General features: G+C 51.4%; 2 protein-coding genes, 1 long non-coding RNA gene and 1 other non-coding gene across 4 annotated transcripts; 2 read left to right on the top strand and 2 right to left on the bottom strand.

The window, feature by feature from the left end:
- Window positions 1–1,676: 1,676 nt before the first annotated feature.
- LOC119118230 lies at window positions 1,677–14,919 on the bottom strand. Its single transcript, XR_005096675.1, has 3 exons — window positions 14,720–14,919; window positions 13,293–13,374; window positions 1,677–1,839 (listed from the first exon to the last, which is right to left on the bottom strand). It is a non-coding gene; the product is annotated as an uncharacterized LOC119118230 (long non-coding RNA).
- Window positions 8,831–16,797, top strand: ptk2bb (protein tyrosine kinase 2 beta, b). Its single transcript, XM_037245064.1, has 30 exons — window positions 8,831–8,970; window positions 9,854–10,083; window positions 10,370–10,548; window positions 10,617–10,704; window positions 10,783–10,862; window positions 10,929–10,991; window positions 11,064–11,118; window positions 11,183–11,323; window positions 11,397–11,471; window positions 11,546–11,647; window positions 11,722–11,839; window positions 11,946–11,985; window positions 12,048–12,082; window positions 12,159–12,203; window positions 12,277–12,374; window positions 12,442–12,523; window positions 12,582–12,682; window positions 12,750–12,865; window positions 12,944–13,044; window positions 13,516–13,605; window positions 13,679–13,883; window positions 13,943–14,051; window positions 14,112–14,171; window positions 14,251–14,373; window positions 15,219–15,581; window positions 15,654–15,678; window positions 15,808–15,842; window positions 15,923–16,057; window positions 16,165–16,245; window positions 16,309–16,797. Exons 2-30 carry the CDS (start codon window positions 9,883–9,885, stop codon window positions 16,522–16,524), a joined length of 3,162 nt encoding a protein of 1,053 aa, XP_037100959.1. The 5' UTR covers window positions 8,831–8,970; window positions 9,854–9,882; the 3' UTR covers window positions 16,525–16,797.
- Window positions 16,663–20,164, bottom strand: chrna2b (cholinergic receptor, nicotinic, alpha 2b (neuronal)). Its single transcript, XM_037245067.1, has 6 exons — window positions 19,872–20,164; window positions 19,087–19,238; window positions 18,959–19,003; window positions 18,766–18,875; window positions 17,176–18,238; window positions 16,663–17,112 (listed from the first exon to the last, which is right to left on the bottom strand). The coding sequence occupies exons 1-6, from the start codon at window positions 19,945–19,947 to the stop codon at window positions 16,987–16,989; spliced, it is 1,572 nt and encodes a 523-aa protein (XP_037100962.1). The 5' UTR covers window positions 19,948–20,164; the 3' UTR covers window positions 16,663–16,986.
- On the top strand, window positions 19,276–19,358 carry trnal-uaa. The gene has a single exon. It is a non-coding gene; the product is annotated as a tRNA-Leu (tRNA).
- Window positions 20,165–20,306: the final 142 nt, after the last annotated feature.

The raw sequence follows: 20,306 nt of genomic DNA on the forward strand, positions 1-20,306 counted from the left end.
GGGTGGGCGCTGGAGGCAGACCGGAGACCGGCGCTCCCCCATTGGTTGCCGCTACCGCCAGCCGGCTCCCATTGGCCGCAGGCCGGCCGGCCAACCGGCCGACTCCTCATTCATACATTTCCCCCCCAACCCGTGTTTGGCGAGCCCCTTTAGATCCTTTGCCGCGGCCTCTAGGAAAAGGCGGCTGCCCAAGGTCAGGGTGCAGGCGGCCGCCACGGGATTGGCTGAGGTTGCACCCTAGTAACAAGTCCGGCTCGGCGCGTCAACACGGGATTAAAGGCGGCCCGTCGACAGCTTGTTTGACAACACCGGCGGGCGGCTCCCATGAGCTTGTTATGCTCGCTCGGCTTCTTAATTCAGGGGGTCTTCAACTTTTTGGCCAGTGGGAGGGGCGTGAGGATATTTCGGGGATCGCTAAGTTTACTTCCAGACTTTTTCAAAGTATGAGCTGGCCCATTTGTTGTTTGGACTTAGGGATGGCGGTGACCCCGCCGGTGACCCCGCCAGTGACCCCGCCAGTGACCCCGCCGGTGACCTCACTTCACAAAGAGCAGCGCATTAACAAACAAATACCTTCAGAGCACTCTCCGTTTAAATGTGCCATCAAACGAAACCAACATGCACGAGAATCTCAGTATGCATTTTACAAATGGTAAGTTTGTTTAAGAACACGTTGACGTTCCAAATTGCTCGATCCGGCAGCGTAGGGAATTAAAGTCAATACCCCGCAGGATCACGACTTCACGGCAGATACTTAATGAGTTCAGCCGGAGAAATTCCAAGAGTTTAGCATACCGCCAAACGCTCGGTGGCCGCGGGGCGGCAAGAATATAGAGCCAGCCATTAGAAGAAAGAAAAAAAAAAAGACAGGAGGGAGGGGAGGGCTTGTGTACCACCAACAGCCCCGACGACACGCAGATTGAAAGTCAACAACGAGGCACATGCGCTAACCGCTTCACAATGAAAATGATTTCTGCCGCTTTGAAGCAAAACCAAAGCACTTGAAACAATACCGAGCTAGTTGTCTGTTTCCAAAAAAGAATGTTTGGGCTACGCAAGTCATTCTCTGTGAAATGACCCATTCAACTTTTTGCTTTGGATCATCCGGTGTGCGTGTCATTGGACGCGGCTGAGCGAGCGCCGAGCTCGGTTTCATAGCCGCGGGGATGAAACCAGGAAATAAAACATTAAGGCATTGTCTCGAGGAAAAAAAAAGAAAAAACGGCATGCATTTGGCATGTTGGGGCGCATCACGAGGACCGGCAGTGGGAGCATCAATAATGAAAGATTTATGAATAGCCAGCAAAAATCCTTCCTTCCTTTGCTCGCTCGTTGTTAGGCAGTGACAAGCGCTGGCAGCAGCGCACGCTTCCAGTTTGATTTCACACCGTCTTTTATTGTCATGCAAATGAAGGCGCTGGCCAAGAAAGAGATTAACAGGCACTAAAAGCCCCTGAATGAGCTCAAGAAATAAATCTGAAATGTTTTTGCTTTGCCAGTCTACTCAAGAGGCTACTTCCTGTTTTGTGTTGTGGAAGATGCTAACAAAGGTGCTAACTTGATGAATTCAGTTAAGTAGCCAACAAGCGGCCTAACCGAGCAGCTATCTTTGATTTTCAAATCAAACCATCTGCTGTCGGGCTCTCTATCGGAAGCAAAAAGAGGACATGCCTGCTTTCCTTCAAAGCGTCCTGCCGTCGAGCACCGGGAAACGTTTGAGACGGGGCCCTTTCTCTTCTTCTTGGACGGCCACCTTCTGATCCGGGGCCGCCTCTGAAGAGCAGACAAGGACGGCCGGCGGTCGCCAGTCCTCTCTGCCGTCAAAGCCACGGCGGATTCCTGGGAAGAGAAAAGCGCCGATGTCAGCAGCACGTTGGAATTGGGCGGCCATGATGCGGCTCCGTCACGTTGCCAATTTAACGCCCACCCGAAACCTTTTGGAACGTCATTTTGGGACCCTTGCGGCAGTGAATTTGTTCATTTGGGTGATCCCTTTACAGCTCGTGAAATTCTATTTTGTGCATGACTGAGCCGCAAATTCAATGTATCGTCTTTGCGTTGGCTTCCTTCCCATCTCCCAATGGGGCTTTTTTTTCTTTTCGGGGTGACCGAGTTGCTCGTGTGTCGCCACGTGGCCAGCAGATGTTGGAGCAAGAGCATACGTGCTACGTGTTAGCAGAGGTGGCTAAAGGACATCCAGAGAATTTCAGGCTTGCAACCGGTGCGCTTGGACACACGCGGCTTTGTTTCAGGCAGACGGCTTGTGGCCGGCCGGGGAGGGAGGGAGCGAGCACCTGCTTTTTTTTTTTTTTGCCTGACGCCACATTCCTGCTGCTGTGTCAAGTGGCTAACAGTGGACTCGAGCAAGGCCGGCCGTGAATCATCGTGCTGCTCATTAGCATAAGGCAGAGCAAGTCTAACGTGTGATGACTTCACGGGCGCTGCCGTCTTTATGTTCTCCGAGACGAACCATCAAATATTTATGAAGAGGATTCCGAGAGCGTTTTTTTTCTCTCTCTCTCTCTAATTGTAAAATGTCTGCTGCACCTAGTTAGGAATCCAATTAACTGTCCAGGGGCCTCACAAGCCGTGATGGCTGATGACATCGTCTGCCGCCGCTCATCAAACGCTGTGTGAAGCGAGAGGGCGGATGTGTCGTAAAAGTTACAAGCGCGTGGCCAGAAGCAGCCGGCGCCAAGACTGCTCAGCGAGTCCTCGTGCCATTAAAGGCGCTTTGGAAATGGAAGCTGAGCGACACCAGCGCATCAGCCCCTGAATTGACTTTACAGAGTCTTGCCGAGACCGGACGTTTGATTGCTTCACGTCTACGCTTTACAACGTCATCAATAAATGTTTTACGATGCCGACATTGACGTGATTGTTTTGGATGTTCCGCTGGGTTGCGTGAGCGCAGCAGAACTGCAGAAGCAGATTTTTTTGGGACGACGCCCCGTTAGCGCGAGGTGAGCGGTATGCTAATTTGGGCCTTTAATTGCCAGTTGCGCTACGATCGCCCGGAGCCTATTAAAGTCATCATTTGGCCGTCCCGTGCGCCCGCTTAAGCGGAACACAATTAGCCAAAGTACCGGCCGGCCGAGTGTAACCAAAGCCGCCATGACATCATCATATGTTTCGGAGCGCTCACACGGGGATGAGCTCATTTCCTGCGTGGCTGATTTGAATTCAACTGTGTATGCCTGCCATTGTGATGCTAAATGTATGCAGCGCTTCCATCAAAAGATACTTTTTAATTCACATTTCACCATTAAAAAGTAGTTCCTCTGTGCGTTCATATTTCTTGATCAAGACGTTTTGCAAATCCAAAGTCAACTTGATGTGCGAGAATTCATATATGAGCAGTCTACATGTGTTGCTCCACCATTTGTGTCAAAAAAAAAAGTAAAATTAGGAAAAGCTTCCAAAACAGTGACATTGCTGCAAACTGGCAAACCCGCTTCAACCTTCACGCTTGGTTTTGCAGATCAAGGCCTGAATGAGCCCCCCCCCACTCCTCATTGTTTGCGCAGGCAGGCCCGCCCCTCCCCAAGGCGTCATGTAAACAAGGCGTGAAACGGGGTTACGTTACGCACGACACCGCCGCTTAATTAGAACGTCGCGTTCGCTAAGTGGAGTCGTTGCCATCGCGCAGAGTGGGCGGGGCAACCTCGCTGGCATGGTGAACAAATGCACTTTATTCACCAGCTCTTTTTACGCGTGAGGGCAGGTGTCCATCCCCCTGCAATGATTGCATCCATAAAACATGACAATAGATGACATCATCATCCCTCCCTCCCTCCCTCCCTCCCTCCAACGAGGGATTACAGAGGAGGTCACATGCTTGGCACCACCTTTGACCTCCTTTGTCTGACTCTCCTGCACTTTGGTTTACAAAAAAATATATATAATCAGATATAATCAAATAAGAGCGGAAAAAAGTGAGTCAAGTGTCATATCGGTGTGAGCGGGTCACTTCCTGGTTCGTGCCATTATGATTCCGGGGGGGTGAAAGGCACCATTGATGGCATCAAAGAACATACCTCTGAATGAATGACTGATTCTATTTTTAGGGTCCAGACTGGAGGTTAAGCCCACCACCGCCCATCCGGCCCAAAGGGGCTTTCTCCTCTTTCTGAAGAGGTTCTGCAGGTGTCCGGAAGGGGATTTTGGGCTGGCATGCTTTGAAGCCGATTCAATCACCAGTGAGAGGGTCAATATTTGTGAGGAGAGGAATGCAGACGGGACAGAAATAGACACACAAAAGTCCCGCTTTCAGGTGCCACCGCCAAAAACATGACATCAGGGTGTGCACTCGGACCTTGGCCTCACACACACACACAGCAGCAGCAACAACAACAACAAGAAGCGGTCGAGATGAAGGGCCTCACGCTCGAGGGCCCGCCGCATTCCTGACACATGATGTCACAGGCCCCTGGAGGGGAACTCCGGCGAAACCAGTCAGTCGATTTGGACTGGAAAGATCGCGCCATAGAAACGCGACGCCACGGCAACGCTACGAGGAAGTAAGAATGCAACAGATTATAGATGGAAAGGAGTACCTTGGACTCATTCCAAGCTGCGGGTCTGAAGCCGTCTGACTCAACGGCAATTTGCAAGCAACTGCTGCGGGCTGTTCATAAAAGGAACAATCATGAGGTCGGCCACTGGAAGGTCACAGGCGCTTGCTCACCTCACCTCACCTCACCTCACGTTCAACCGGCGAGAAATAAAACCAATGGAAATGCCATCAATCCCTCCACAAAAGAAACAGCACTCTATAAAATCGTACTTTATAAAAGTAATGACGTGATTAAGTCCAATGCAAACAATCGTGCATCGTGAATTTAAAAATGGAACCAGACAGCCATATGAACCCCTTATTTTTGGATTAAAAATAAATGAAAATGAAATGAAAATGAATGAATTAAAAATTAGAAGGATAACACCACCTTAGCACTGAATGTTTTCATTGTTTTTTTTCTTTCTGCCCAGCGACAAGTGGCTTCAGTTTTCCTCGCCTACGCTGTTGACGGCCCGCCGTTTCTTTCCACATCAAACATCTGCCACTTGACTTGGAGGCAATATGGCGCCTTCAATTATGAATGCTCGAGGCCGAGCATCCTCGGAGGGCTGTCGGCACCGAGCCGAGCCGAGCCGAGCCGAGCCGAGGGCAGAGTCGAGTCGCTTTCCCCGCTTCACCTGATGTGAGGAAGCCTCCGCTCGGCGCCATCAATTATTCACGCCACTTTCGAGGTACTCCCGCTCCATCATGCATGGCTCGCCGATGGCGTTTTGACACGCGGCAAGGTTAACAAATGCAAAAATGGTAAAAATAAAGTTAGGAAATGAAACAATAACTCAAACTCCATTTTTTCCATTTCACTGAGAGCCATAAAAAGTTGGAGGTGCGTGTAATAAATAGCTCAAGGCCTACAAAATGACTCTTGGCGCCAAACCTCCGTCGAAGTCCGCCATGTTTTTTTTATAAATGCATTTTTAAATAATCCCAGACCAAATTTGAACAAATAAATATGACAACCAGGTTGTAGAGGGCCAAATAAAACCAGCGGCGCCATCTTCGCTGCATCACATTGGATTGACTTGCGAGCAAGCGCGAGCGTTCTTCAAATCCAGGTCAAGCGAGACGACACGGAAGGAAGGAAGGAAGGAAGGAAGAGCAAGTGTGGTTGATTTAGCAGCTCTTTGAACAGCGCTGGCGCTCTTAAGCTGCCCTTAAATCCCCGACACGGATCCGTCAAACGTGAACACTTTGTTCACGAGACGCGCCCCTTAGCCCGACATTTTTCCCGCTGTTAGCTTAAAAATCGGCCGAGCCGACGTTTTGTCCAATGCTACTTAAAGAAAATATGGGTTCCGCGTCAATTTCTTTGAATGGCTTCCAATTTTTGAAGGACAAGAGTCGCAATGAATTGACTTTGTTCTGAAAAGATGGAAAACGGAAGCACATTCTGGTTCTGGGTAGCATGTAGCATCTACTGTATGTGGGCTTGAGTTGGGGACCATTCCAAACACAGCTGATCTGCCGTTTGTCATCCCTTCCACCTTTTTATTTTGCACGACGTGCTTCCACGATAAGGCAGACGTTTCTGCTCCCAGAAAGGTCTTTTTGCCCAGATACAGCCCGAGTGCGAGTGTGTGCCGGCGGGTGGGGTATGTGTGTGTGTGTGTGGGGGGGGGGCAACTTGTTTACAGCTCTCGTTCGCACGGCGCCCTCTCGACGGCGAGAGAAAGACAGCGGCGGCGCAACTCGACGGGGCCAAAGTGCATCGGCGGATGGGATAAAAATACCACCGGTGAACGGCTTCAACGAGCCTTGCGGGCTTTCCGCTGCCATCGCCCCGCTCTGCTTCTAAGTAGGTTAAACCCAATCTCCATAATATGAGAAGATATTACAAAAAAAGGGGGGGGGTGGAGTAACCTTACGTGACGAGCTCCACAGGGTGACAAACTCATCCAGGGACTGGCGCCGCATCCCTGATTGGCCCCGGTGGGCCAAAGATTGCAGTGTGCATTGACATGCATTATGAAACATCTCGCTCACAGTGAGCCATGAACTGCGGCGGGAAAAGGCTGTTTTGAAACGGCGAACGAGGCGAACGGAGCGCCCACACGTTCAAGCACCCACAACCGAGCACACGACACCCACATGACACCCACGCGTGCGTGCGTGCGTGCGTTGAAAGAGGCTGGCAGCGTTGAGCACTGTTGTGAGGTGGGGGGGCTAAAAGAAAGAGAGGAGGCGGGGCAAGCGTACAAGAATGACATCATCTTCCCTGAAATGTCACCATTAGCTGACTACAGGGGTGACATCATCGCTCCTGCAGCCCCCCCCGTTTCATCTGAGGTGGGCCGAATGCATGTTTGCGTGCTCGTCTCCTTTCTTACCTTGACGGCACACAAAAACACATTTGGTTATTACTCCGGTAAAAAGAATTTTGGAATGATGTCTTGCATTTACACGCAATTAAGTGCATGCTGGTTCTCATGTCTTGTCATCCAACACGAGTGTCCACAAAAAGCCCATACATGGCCCGCGCTACTTTCACAGGCCATACATGGCCCTTTCCAATGTCAACACACACCTTATGAGAGTAAACGGTGAGTCACGCGTGTGCAAACACATTGTTGAAATGGAAAGTGCAGTTTGTCAAGTCGAAGCGTATCATTGAAGCTGTTGGCTTGGTATTAACATGACTAAGAGATTTTCCTGCTTCCTGATTTGTTGGAACATTACGCTGTTGAAATAAATGCAAGGTTTAATTGTCTTTTTTGTCACATTGACGCTGTGGCTACAATTTCAGTTTGGAATGATTCACTTTCACTTGACGCACCATGTCCATCAGCCAGCAGCTGACAGTCGTAAAAAAGCAGTCAAGCGCGGCGGCCACGTCGTCAACGCCCGTTAATATGTGTCCAAACAACCCCCAGGGGGGGGGAGGCCTCTCTATCTGTGGACTATCTGACCTCTGACCCCTCGCCACTCCATGCCACTTGAGGCTTAGACAAATGTTTCAACAGGGATCAACCTTCATTTTAAACTTGATTTGAGGAGCCGCTAAAAGTCCTAAATGGCCACCACGGCCCGCGATGAAGCCTTGAGGACATGCAAGGTGGAACGGCAGGGGGGGTTGACCGCTGAGGGGAATGGAGGGAGGGAGGGGATGTGCAAGATGAAAGCATTCCAGGTCAACTATTTGCACTGGCAGCCTCAGGGCGGGGTCGGCGGTCATTAAGGTGGGCCGGCCGGAGCGAGCGTGGCTTTTCAAACACTTCATTCCCCCCCTAAAAATAGTCGAGATATGTCCCACCCAAAATGTCTCGTGGCAATAGTTACACAGTCAGCAAAAATGGAGTCATGCTGGGCTGGGGGTAGAAAGCTTCACACGAGTGACAATAACAAAGTGCCACTGCTTGACTTATTCAGCGTAGGGGTCCCTCTCGTGGCTGGAGAGTGAACTGCAACGCTACAGACCAGCCAATTTGCGTCAATATATTATTCCCCCTTTCAAGTGGCTTTGAGAGACTTTAAAAAAAGGTAGCAGTGGCTATGTTTGCGAGCTGCTTGCGTCAGAAAGCAGCTAGCAAAGCACAGGAGCCACCTGCTGCAGATTCCAGGCCTTCTTGGCCTGAGCGGTCTGCGGAACCGCCGTGTTCTGCTGCTGCTGCTGCTGCTGCTGCTGTTGTTGTTTTTGTTGTGCCCCAGACATGAACCCCTCACAGCACAGCTGTCGGCATTGCACCAGGCTCAGCCAAAAACGACCCTCACTCCCCTGGCACGAGGCTGCCCAAGGACAATTCAACATAGGCTATGTGTGGGAAAAACATCCCAATAAACTGTTTCACTTCTCAAACTATGTATAGATAATAAAGGGAAACGTATAGGGGTGTGCAAAATACAGATTTTGCTGCAGGCTTTAATTTGTAAATAGTTAAATGAGATTAAAAGATGACATGCAGCAAATGACATTTTTAAAGCGGACTTGTTCCAAACTACAGTGCATTTATGGCGTTGTGGCGCCCTCTGGTGTTCATGGTAAATAATACACCAAAAACATTGCAATAATATAAAAACATCAAAACTAGATTATTTTTAAATCAGAATAATCAACATAAAATAAGCAACCAAAAAAAAGCAAGGTTTAATAGAGTTTTATGAGACGGGGGGGGGATAAAAATGATGTTTTGTTGATACTTGTGCACCTTTGAGACTCATCCAAAACAAAAGCATTCATTTGGTTTTGGTTAAGCCAAGTTCGAAATCATTTTTACACTCCGTATCACATGCCGTTGTGAAGCTGTTTGCTTTCGCCGCAATAAGGAAGTGGTCCCACCTTCCTTCCCACACACACCCACACACACACACACGGGACGGGACGGGACGGGACGTGAGCGAAAGACTCTCTCAAGGGAATGCTTGCTCTTACTTCTGGCGGCTTTAACACACACTCGCAGGTAAGATTCCACACTTCTTCCTTTCCGTTTGCAACAACGCGCCTGGTTTATGTAAACACGCAGGTAGAGGAACCAAAACAAGGAGGCCAACATTTCCCTGGAAACTTGACCTTTGTGGTGACTAGTGAGCGTGTTGCTCATTTGTGGAAAGTGTGGCCCGTGTACAAATGATTTACAAGTTGTAAAATGTTCTACGCTGGCTTGTCGTGCGCGAGGGAACTTTGCTCGGGAGCGCTGCAAGTCTGAGCAGGTGAGCACACGAGCCGCCACATTCCAGCGCCGCCTCACTGAGCTTCGAATCGACTCGCAACTTTTTAATAGCGGCTAAATCTTCCAAAGGGGCAGCGGCCTGGCAGGTAGTCGACAAATCATTGTCAGTAGGTTCTGATCCAAATAAGAATAACGAACTCAAGAAAGAGCCCGTTGCTTTCCGGGTATTTGCACCGGCCGTGGAATTTCTTTGTCATTCATCCCAATCTGACACTGACGGCCACTCCTGGAAGGAACCTGGAAAGGTCTCCAAACGTTCAACGGGAGCATCAATCGATTTGGGTCTGCAACATCAACTGCGGTCAATCCATCCGTCCGGCCCGAGCGATGGTGCAACACACTGCGCCCTCTCATTCCCTCGTCATGACACGCAAACACACATGAGAACACGCACAAACACACACACACCCGCGGCCCAGCTCGGGAATGCGTGGCCTCGGGCTAACCAAACACAAGGCTGCGTGCGCTCCGGGCCGGAGAGCAAAGCAAACGCACAACGCCAAGCCTCCTTTCCCAGGCAGACAGCCGAAATACATTGCTCGTCTTAGCTCATCGTTACGGCACTAATAGTTGTTTTCCACAGAACCTGTCAGAATTTCTATATCCGCTTTAGCGTGCTATGAGGCCCGCCCGACCGTGACCATGTACGAGGTGATGTCCGGCGACACTCTGTCCTGGAAGGCGCCCAGCCCGAGACAGAGCGAGGACGAGCCGCCCGCCAACTCGCTGCAGCCCGCCGGCACCGGCGGGCCCGTCAAGATCCTCAAGGTGTGCTTCTGCACGCACAATACCCTGGGCAAGAACTTCAAGCTGGTCAAATGTGACAGCTCCTGGCAAATCAGGGTGAGTGGAGAGGAGGAGTGCAACTTTATCTTGGATGGCTAACCCATTCCAACCTTTGTTTGCTTTGGATCAGCGCAAAAAGATAGGATTCTGAAATGCATGAAAATCAATCAACAGCATGTAGACAGAAAGGCGCACGTTAGCACAGCTTAGCAGCGCGGCTAACGAACAAAGGGGGAAACCCCGACCGACTCGCAATGTAAAAAACGTTAACGTTGCCCTTTGACTCGAATGAATATACCACTGGCTTTGCGCTAAAAGAGGGTCAAAAGTGGATTTCCCGCAGGCGATTATCCGCTCCATCTTGATCAGTGGGCGTCTGGGTCCAAACGTGGAGCACGGCGCCTGCTACGGCCTTCTGCTCAAGCACCTGAAATCCGAGGAGCTCCACTGGCTGCATCCCGAGCTGACCGTGGGCCAGGTGGAGCAGCGCTATGAAAGCCACCACGTGGAGGCCGAGTGGAGGTAAGCTGCGCCCCGACCCGCGGGGAGGACCTTGTTCTTCTTGAATCTTCTGCTGATTCCCCGAGCAGGTATGACCTTCGCATCCGATACATCCCCGTCAACTTCCTGGAAAAGTTCAAAGACGACCGCTCGACGCTGGTGTACTTCTACCAGCAGGTCCTTGAAAAGCCCCAATTGTTGAATCTTTTTTTTTTTCTTCGCCCAATGTGAGCTATTTTGGTGGTTTGCGGGCAGGTCCGAAGCGATTACATGCAGTACCACGCCAGCAAGGTCAACGACAAAATGGCGTTGCAGCTCGGCTGCTTGGAGATCAGGTAATGGAGCGGCGCCGCAGCAAACGTCACCTGGACGTCTCGTGAAGCGTTTGCCTTTGCTTTCAGGAGGTTTTATAAGGACATGAACGCAAAAGGACTGGAGAAGAAGTCCAACTTTGAGCTGCTCGAGTAAGTTGAGCGCCACGCCACAGCGTCCGTCGCGCCAGTGGTTTTAATTCTGAGCGTTTTGCCCACGTGAAGAAAAGAGGTGGGCTTGGACCTTTTCTTCCCTCCGACGCTGATTAACAGCATGAAGGTAAGCTCCGTTTGGGTTTCTCAACTTTGAGCCCAACCTGAATGGAGCTGTGGAATTTTCCCAGTCCAAGCAACTGCGTAAGCTGATCCAGCAGACGTTCCAGCAGTTCGCCACGCTCAAGGAGGACGACTGCATGGTCAAGTTCTTCGAGACGCTCAAGGAGTTTGCCAGCTACGACGAGGAGGTCTTCCCCTGCGAGCTGGTGGTGAGCGCTGCCGCGCAATTTCACACGCAGTGACGGGCGGGCGGTGCTTCACACGGACGCCGTGCGTCCACAGCAAGGTTGGAGCCTGGCCGTGGAACTGGTCATCGGTGGGCGGGGCATCCGCCAACGCACGCAGAAGAACGCGGCGGTGAGCGCCACACGCGCACTTTGAGCTTTGGGTTGCGCCTGACCCATGTCTGACGTGTCCGATGTCCGGATCAGCCCGTCTTTCTGGCCGACTTCAAGCAGATCAAGAAGGTGCAATGTCTGCCTCAGAGCAACGGCAAGGCTCTCATCAATCTGGACGTGGAAGGCGCCAGACAAGTACGCCCCGGCCGCCGCCATCCTCCCCCAAAATCACCTGGTCTCCACCGTACGCTTCTTGTCGGCCCGCGCAGCACTTGACCATCAACGTGGCCAGCGTGCCCGTCGCCGAGAACATGATGGATCTCATCGACGGTTACTGGCGCTTGGAGAACGACTCGGAGGACTCCATCATTGACAGACAAAATCACGGTAACGCCTCGCCAAAAAGCACAAGAGAAGAAAAGTACGGCGTGCGCTCTGGCGCCACCTGGTGGCGTGTTGAGGCAAATGATGCGTTTTGTCTCCTGTTTGTCAGATTCCAGCACAAGGAGCTCCCTCCCTGAGATTCCAACTGGGTGAGTTTACTTGTGGCCACGGAAGCTTCCAGCCAACTTCCATTCTTTTGTTTTCTCCCCAGAAAAATGGACAGCGCCCCCACGCGGCACAGTATGGGTACGCTGACTTGCTGCTTCTCACCGTCTGACGTCAACAAAAAGTGATTTGCTCAAGAATCACCTTGTGCTTTCAGGGTCGGACATCTATTGCGAGATTCTGGACGAGAGGCCCAGATCAGGTGGCTTGCGTTGGTCATTTTGCGACGGCAGCCGTTTTTGAAAAAAAAATAACGTCTTCCATGATTTGTTAAGCCGTCAAGTACGGCATCGACCGCGACGACATCACCCTCGGGCGACTCCTGGGCCAGGGCTTTTTCGGCGAAGTCTACGACGGCGTTTACGCGGCGGCGGTAAGGCTGTCCTCAACAACTTCATTTTCCTCACACGCCGACTAAGCGGATCTTGTAACCGTCTCAGAATGGCAAGCAGGTCAAAGTGGCCGTCAAGACTTGTAAGGACTGCTCGGCCGACGTCATGGAGAAGTTCATGAGCGAAGCGGGTAGGTCTCACCGACACCCACGAGTTGGGAAGAAAAATGACTTTTGCGGCTTTGGCAGTGATCATGAAGAACCTGGATCACCCTCACATCGTTAAGCTCATCGGCATCATCGAGGAGAACCCCGTGTGGATCGTCATGGAGCTTTACGAGTACGGAGAGGTCGGTGGCGCTCAGTAACACACCAGGCGGAAAGTTCAAATGTCTGACGCGATCTACATGTCCCCAGCTCGGCAACTACCTGACGCAGAACCAGAACCAGCTGAGCAACACAACCTTGGTGCTGTTCAGCCTGCAAATCTGCAAAGCGCTGGTCTACCTTGAAGGCGTCAACATGGTGCACAGGTCAGACGACAAGATGGCGTCCGTCCGTCCGACCGACCGACCCTCCGGCTCGGCATTGACGCGTGGATATTTTCGCAGAGACATCGCAGTTCGAAACGTGTTAGTCGCCAGTCCCGACTGCGTCAAGCTGGGAGACTTTGGACTCTCGCGCTACATCGAGGACGAAGAGTACTACAAAGGTTGGCTGTGCGCCGTTGAGTCAGTCGACTAAAAAGACTACCTTAGATAGATCTGAATTTTGTGCAGAAGAAACTAGGCAGCTAGCTACAAAGTTCACATGTTATGCCTGTTAAACTGCTTAGTAAGTTTCATTGATTGCATCATTTTTGAAATGGCACCGTTGTGTCTGACAATATGAAACTAATATCATACCATACATGTACAAAAACAAAACACTGTATAGATAAAAAAAAAAAAAAGGACTTACAATCATGTGGTCCGGGAGCAGACATCAGGAAAACCGTACCAGAGGTGGACTGACTTCCTTGTCATTCAAACAGCCAACAGTCCTTCAGAAGAAAAAAAAAATGGATATAATGAAAACAAAATTCAAAAGTGACTTCATTCCATCCAAAATGTTGGACTCAAAATGTAGCAGAGATTGCACGAAAATTCAGAGAGTCTAAAAACAACACGCTTTGAAATTGCAGCATCGGTGACGCGATTGCCCATCAAGTGGATGGCGCCGGAATCCATCAACTTCCGACGCTTCACCTCAGCCAGCGACGTCTGGATGTTCGGTCAGTGGCGCCTTCGCGCTTTCCTTTGGATTTAGGCCAGCTCACATTCCATCCATGGCCTTGCTTCATCCAGCCGTGTGCATGTGGGAGATCCTGAGCCGAGGCCAGCAGCCTTTCTTCTGGCTGGAGAACCGAAACGTCATCAACCAGCTGGAGCAGGGCATCAGGTTGCCCAAGCCCGACGACTGCCCGCCGGCGCTCTACTCGCTCATGACGCGTTGCTGGTCCTACGACCCCAGAGAGAGGCCCAACTTCACCGAGCTGGTGATCAAGATCAGGTACGGACGGCTCTCGGTCGCTGGCTATCTTTATTTTTCAACTTGAATGTCTGTGGCAGGGACGTGCACAAGATGGAGAAGGAGCAGGAAGTGGAACGCAAGCGGGACAGAGCGCGCTCCACCAAGTACTTTGACGCCAAGATCAACTTCACCGAGCCACCTCCTAAGGTAGAGACTCCGCGCTCGGAACCTCCAGAGATGCATGCGCGCTCATTGTTCTCATTGCAGCCGTCAAGAAAGAAATCGGGGCGTTTTGGGAACACGCTCAGCATCGGCTTGCACATTCAGGTGCTTAGCAATGCAGCTTTTGACTGGACTTTAAGAGCTCCAACCAAATGTGCGTGCGTGCGTGCGTGTGTGTCCGCAGTTGAACGAAGCTCTGTGCGCCAGCTCGCCAGACCTGGCCGGGCCGTGTGACTATCAGTCACCCGTGGACTCCATGAACACTCAGCCAATGCCCATCAGGTCTCCTCGACGTCGCAGCATGGGGGTAAAAAATGACGTTAAAATCGAAACTGCGTGAAGTGAAGTTGCCCCCCTTCCAAAAAAAAAAAAGCACTCAACATCCAGTCAATGTCTAATCCAATGACAACAAATTCAAATTCAAGCCCAACAACAAACAAGATGGACACGTACGATGAATAATGACATTTTGTACAACACATCGCCAGCTATGATGACAAACAAATGATGACGTTGAAGTAGCTCAACATTATTGTCGTCATTTGAAGTCGCAACAAACTTGAATTGAATCTCTTTCTTTCTTCACTTGACAGCCTATTTCCTTGCCTTCAAATCTCCCCACACACAATCACTTGACAGCTGCGCTCGCTTACCTGCCAGCCAAGTCCGTTTTGTTGTTTATGCTGTCAGTTGTCAATGGTCGTCTTCCACGAAGCAGCAATTTGTTCTTTCTTGTTTTGTGGTCGAAAATGTATCCACGGAGCATTCATCTCGTTCCGAGTTGGCAACATTATACATTTGGTTTACCTTCGCGGGCAGTTTCTTCTTCTTCTTCGTTGGTGACCCGGTCGCGACTTTCTTTCTTTCATTCAGGCACCACACTGCCCCAACAGGCCAATACGTAATAGTACAGTATCCGATTGGCTTCAGTGTAAATTCAATTGAAGTGTTTTTTAATCTTTGATTCAGTAGAATAACATTTAATAACATCACATACAATTATCTTGACTTTATTACGATACTCACACTCGTTCTGGTGCAAAATAAGGAGGACAAGTGACCTTTTTGGTCCTGCACAGTTATTGGAATAAAAATTCGATGGTATCGCGTTTGTGAATTCAAAACAATGTGTCACTTCTCCGGTTGTTGCAGGAGAACGAGTTTCCCCGCGTGGAACCCAACAGTCGTGAGGACGCCCAGCTCCTTTGGCAGATGGAGCGCCAGCAAATGCGCGACACCTTACAGCGCCAGAAGGCGCAGATGGAGGCAGACAAAATGTGGCTGGAGAAAGAGGAGCGACTCCTGGTGGGGAACACAGCCTCGCTCGCGTTTGTCAACTCCCTCACCGTGTCCACCTGGCCTCCGCCAGTCCCCCTCGACCGCCCCGTTAGTCTTAAGATCGATGTGCCCCTCTTGAGTGTCCCAAAGCAAGGCTCCATGTCGGTTTGCTATCAAATGAACCTGCCTGTTCTTTTGCAGGACCCCATAGGACCAGAAGAAGCCCCAGCACAAATGGTAGGCCTTGTCTTCACTTTAGGTAGTTTGATGTTGTCCTCATGAAGTGTATGTCCTTTTTGTCTTTTGTAGCCAGATGAAGCACATGCTGAAAATGGTGAGTAAAGGAAAAATTGGAATATGTCTGCGTTGAGGATAATTGCCCCCCCCCACACACAGTCAATAAACCCGTAGACAAACTATATTTGAATGAAATAATAAACAAAAAGCATCTTGTGTTTTCCAGGCCCACCATCAAAGCCTCCTCGGCTCACAGCGCAGGTTATGAGCATTTTTGGATGATCACGCCGAATGACAGTTTGAGTTGAATTTTCCGAGAATCTGTTTTGTTTCCAAATCAGCCGGCGCCCACCGCCGAACTGGACCGTTCCGACGACAAGGTTTACCCGTGCGTGATGAACGTGGTCAAAGTTGTGGTGCAACTCAAGAACGACGTTGTGGACATGCAGCCTGAGCAGTACATCACGGTTGTGCAGGTGACGCAAACCATCGTTCCGAAATCCCATTTCAATTCTGATCTTTGAAAGTGGAATAATCATGACAAGCAATTTCCCCATTTCCGTGATGTGGTTGGTGCGCGCAGTCGGTGGGGATGGCCTTGAGAGAACTGATCAGTAGCGTGGACGACATCCTGCCCACTCTGCACGAGTCTGTGCGCACCGAGGTAGCTCTCTCCTTTCCCTTATCTCGAGCCGGTCGGATGTAACTTTGTGTTGTCCCCGCCCAGATCGAAGGCACCCAGAAGCTGCTCAACAACGACATGGCCGAGCTAATCAGCAAAATGCGTCTGGCGCAGCAGAACGCCATCACGTCGCTGCGGGACGAGTGCCGCAAGCAGATGCTGGCGGCGGCCCACAACCTGGCAGTGGACAGCAAGAACATGCTGGACGCCGTGGACCAGGCCCGAGTGCGGGCCAACCTGGCCAAGCCCGTCCAGCCCTGACTCACCGCCGCAACCTTTAAATTATCTCCTCGCTCATCTGTACATATGTCCCTCCCATACGCTGTACATCCTCGCGTGCGTGTGCTCGTGTGTGTGTGTGTGTTGTCGTTCAACAAAATGGGGCCTCTCCTCACCAAATACATTTTAGGATTTTTAATAACGAGAGCCTCGTCAACAGTTTGATTTGAGATATAATGTGTAACATACTTTGACGCCACCTAGGACACAACGGTAGCGGTATAGATAATAAAGTAGTCCAAGAAAAAAAAAAAAGTCGTGTCCCGACTAACTCTCACCTCTCGCTGTGACCCCAATAATAAATATATGAAACGTACTTGGAATGAACCAATTTGACATTTGTTATACCCGCCATAGGAACGAAACATTCACCATAGCATCCAATATTGTACACGTGTAATGTTCATGCTAGCGATGGTTGGGGAGTGGAAAAGAAGTCAAACTCTAAATCATGCCTGCGAGCCAAGGAGGCAGGAAAAGGCCGACGGTGCCCAGGAGGCACACGATGATGAACATCCACAGGAAGATGCGGTCGATCACCATGGCAACATATTTCCAGTCTTCTTTCACCTGGACACAAACAATGGTTGGACGTTTTGGCCTAAAGATCTGGAGCGCCGGCGTTCTACTCACGCTGAAGTCGGCGTCCTCGGCCCTCAGGTGGTCGGCGACGTAGTGCACGCCTTCCAGGGCGTGGATGAGGCTCGGCGAGAGCGGGAAGTCCGCCGCGGGGGCTTCCTCTCTGGCGGTCCGCTTGATCGCGGAGGTCCGAGCCGGCGGCGGCGGCTGCCTGGCGCTCCGCTGTGGCGTCTCGGGCCGCTGCGGCGACGGCGGGCGGAAGGAGACGTAGGACGCCAGAGTGCCCAACTCCAGATCCTCCAGCGAGCGGGAGGAAGCATCTTGGCCCCACGTGGCCGAGGTGCTGACGCTCGGCCCGGGAGCCGCTCGGCCCCGGCGCCTCTCCATCAGCAGCCTGCGGCGCCTGGCGTTGGGCGCCGGCCTCCTCATGAACAGCCACCTGGGCACCAGGTCCAGAAAGACGGCGTGCACCCAGCGCGGCATCTTGTGCGTGTTGGGCGAGCGGTGGTGCACGTTGAGCACAAAGACGGTGATGACGATGGAGAGCGTGACGAAGATCATGGTGAAGAGCAGGTACTCGCCGATGAGCGGGATGACCAGCGAGGTGGACGGGATGATCTCGGTGATGAGCAGCAGGAAGACGGTGAGCGAGAGCAGCACCGAGATGCACAGCGTGATCTTCTCGCCGCAGTCGGACGGCAGGTAGAAGACCAGCACGGTCAGGCAGGAGATGAGCAGGCAGGGGATGATCAGGTTGATGGTGTAGAAGAGCGGCAGGCGACGGATGATGAAGAAGTAGGTGATGTCCGGGTAGATCTCGTGGCAGCAGTCGTACTTCTTGGTGTTGTAGGTGCCCACCGCGTTGACGATGGCCCACTCGCCGCTCTCCCAGTAGTTGTTGAGATCCACCGAGGTCTCCAGGCGCTCCAGGTCGATCTTGGCCTTGTCGTAGGTCCACGAGCCGAACTTCATCTTGCAGTTCTGCTGGTCGAACGGGAAGAAGGTGACGTCGATGCTGCACGAGCTCTTGTAGATGGCCGGAGGTACCCAGCGCACGGCCCCCGTGTGGAACAGGTGCGCCTTGGTCATGTGGGTCACGGCAAACTCGCCGTCGGCGCTGCCCGCAAAAATGACGTCAAAGAAGGCAAACGGCAGACACGGGAGGAGGCATTTCAAATGACTGTCTGAGCTGGCCCCGCTTTCATTCATTCGACATGCAGGAACATTCTCGTCATTTCCATCATCTCCCCTCAAATGAATGAAATCTGTCATATCTTTCTCATATACTCCATAATACAATCTTAAAAGCGTCTCCGGTGAGCTGGCCTTCATTGAACATCATTCAGGACTGCTTATGAATAAAATGGATTCATGCATGAGGCAAGATTGGATGGGTTGGAGCAGCGCTCTCGGGTCGTCTCCTTCCATCCTTTTATAGCACTGTGCTCTTATCTGAGCTCGTGCACCTAATGAACTGTCAACTCATTGGGATTTGCGGAGCTACATTACGTATAACCGCTAGATGGCGCCAGAGTCAAGGCAGTTATTTTCAAGCCTGCTCCACCAAACGGTTACTCGTGTTAATAATAACAATACTTACTACTTCGTCTAACTTCAACTTTTTTGGAAAGTTTCCGTACTCACTTATTATAGAGGACGATATCCGGGACCCATATGAGCTGTGACGGCACTCGGATGGAGGTCACGTTGTCATAATCTGACGGCTGCCAGCGAAGTTTGTAGTCGTTCCACTCCTGGAGATGAAAAACAAAATTCAACACATCTGACTGACATTTCTTTTGATGGTGATGACAAAGTGGTGACACTTTCCACCCACCTGCTTGAGCCAAACATTGGTCGTCATCATTTGGTTCTTCTCGTCCTGACAAAAAGCAAGTAAGGCTTCAGTCGAATTGCAGATGCTTTTGTTCCAAACAAATGACGATCCCAAATGAAGAGACTGACCACGTCGATGAGCTGCGCGATGGACAGTCCAAACTTGACGATGACCACGTCGGAGATGTTGGGAACCGGTCTGGACCACTTGTTGTAGCCAGCAAACAGCCTCTTGAAGAGCTCATCCTCGGCGTGGGAGTGCGGCTTGTCATGGCACGCCACTGCCAGAAAAGGACATTTCAAATTCTAAAAGTGCGCACCAGGATGGCCGAGTGGTTAAGGCGTTGGACTTAAGATCCAATGGACAACAGTCCTCGTGGGTTCGAACCCCACTCCTGGTAGGTCATTTCAATGCAGGAGGAAGCAGGTTTTTGTTCCTCATCAACTTTTAACGCCACGGAGTCTCGCCGACTTCTTTTGACAGCCAAAATAAGAATATACAAAAGATACAAACGAGTCCGCCCACAAATTGCGCCCGAGTAGTCACGGCCGCGCTCTGACCTGAGCACGGATGGGCGGCAGGGGGGCTTCCTGGCCAAGCCGCCGCGCGCATGCAAATGTGCAAACGTGATTTCTCGCCCATGCTAATGGCCTGGCCGCAGGGCATTTAACGGGTGGGCGGACAGGTGCGCCAGGCGAAGCTATGATGTGAATTCATAAGCGGCTGGCCCGCTTCCTCGCCTCTCAAAGTTGATTTCATTGATGTGCTGAAAACCTCCACACCGTTTTTGGAAAGTGCCAGCATGGAGGAATTCTTTTCCTTTTCTACCATCTCTTTCCCTTCATCCAAATTGAAGCAAAGTGCAGAGATGATTTTTGCAATTTCGTGATGCGTTCACGCCGCGTCGACGTACCTGCCTGGCAGAAGAGCAGCGAGCAGAGCCAGTTGGCGGCGGCAACGGTCGCGCACAGGCGCTTGATTGGCTCCATGTGGACGGCGAGCGGCGGGTGAGCGGTGTCACGGTGCTATCTCGGAGCCCGGCGTAGGTCATCTTGGCCGCCGCGAGACATCTCACGCAACTTTGACACGCACTTGCCACGCGCGGCCGGCGTCAAACGCAACTCGTGGTCCTCCGCACTTGCTGAATGAGTTCCAAGCAGCCCTGGAAAAAAACATTTTCACCCATTAAGAAGACGGCTGAGCGGACCAGACCGGACCACTTTTGGAGGAACGCATTCACACTCGGCTTGAATATCTGCTGCCTTCATGGCCACACCCCCTCCCCTCCCCTCCTCTCTCTCTCTCTCTCTCTCTCGCTTTCACGCACACGCCGTCACATGATTCAGAG

This window comes from Syngnathus acus, chromosome 24 (genome assembly GCF_901709675.1).
Source record: "Syngnathus acus chromosome 24, fSynAcu1.2, whole genome shotgun sequence".
Taxonomy (NCBI): Eukaryota; Metazoa; Chordata; class Actinopteri; order Syngnathiformes; family Syngnathidae; genus Syngnathus; species Syngnathus acus.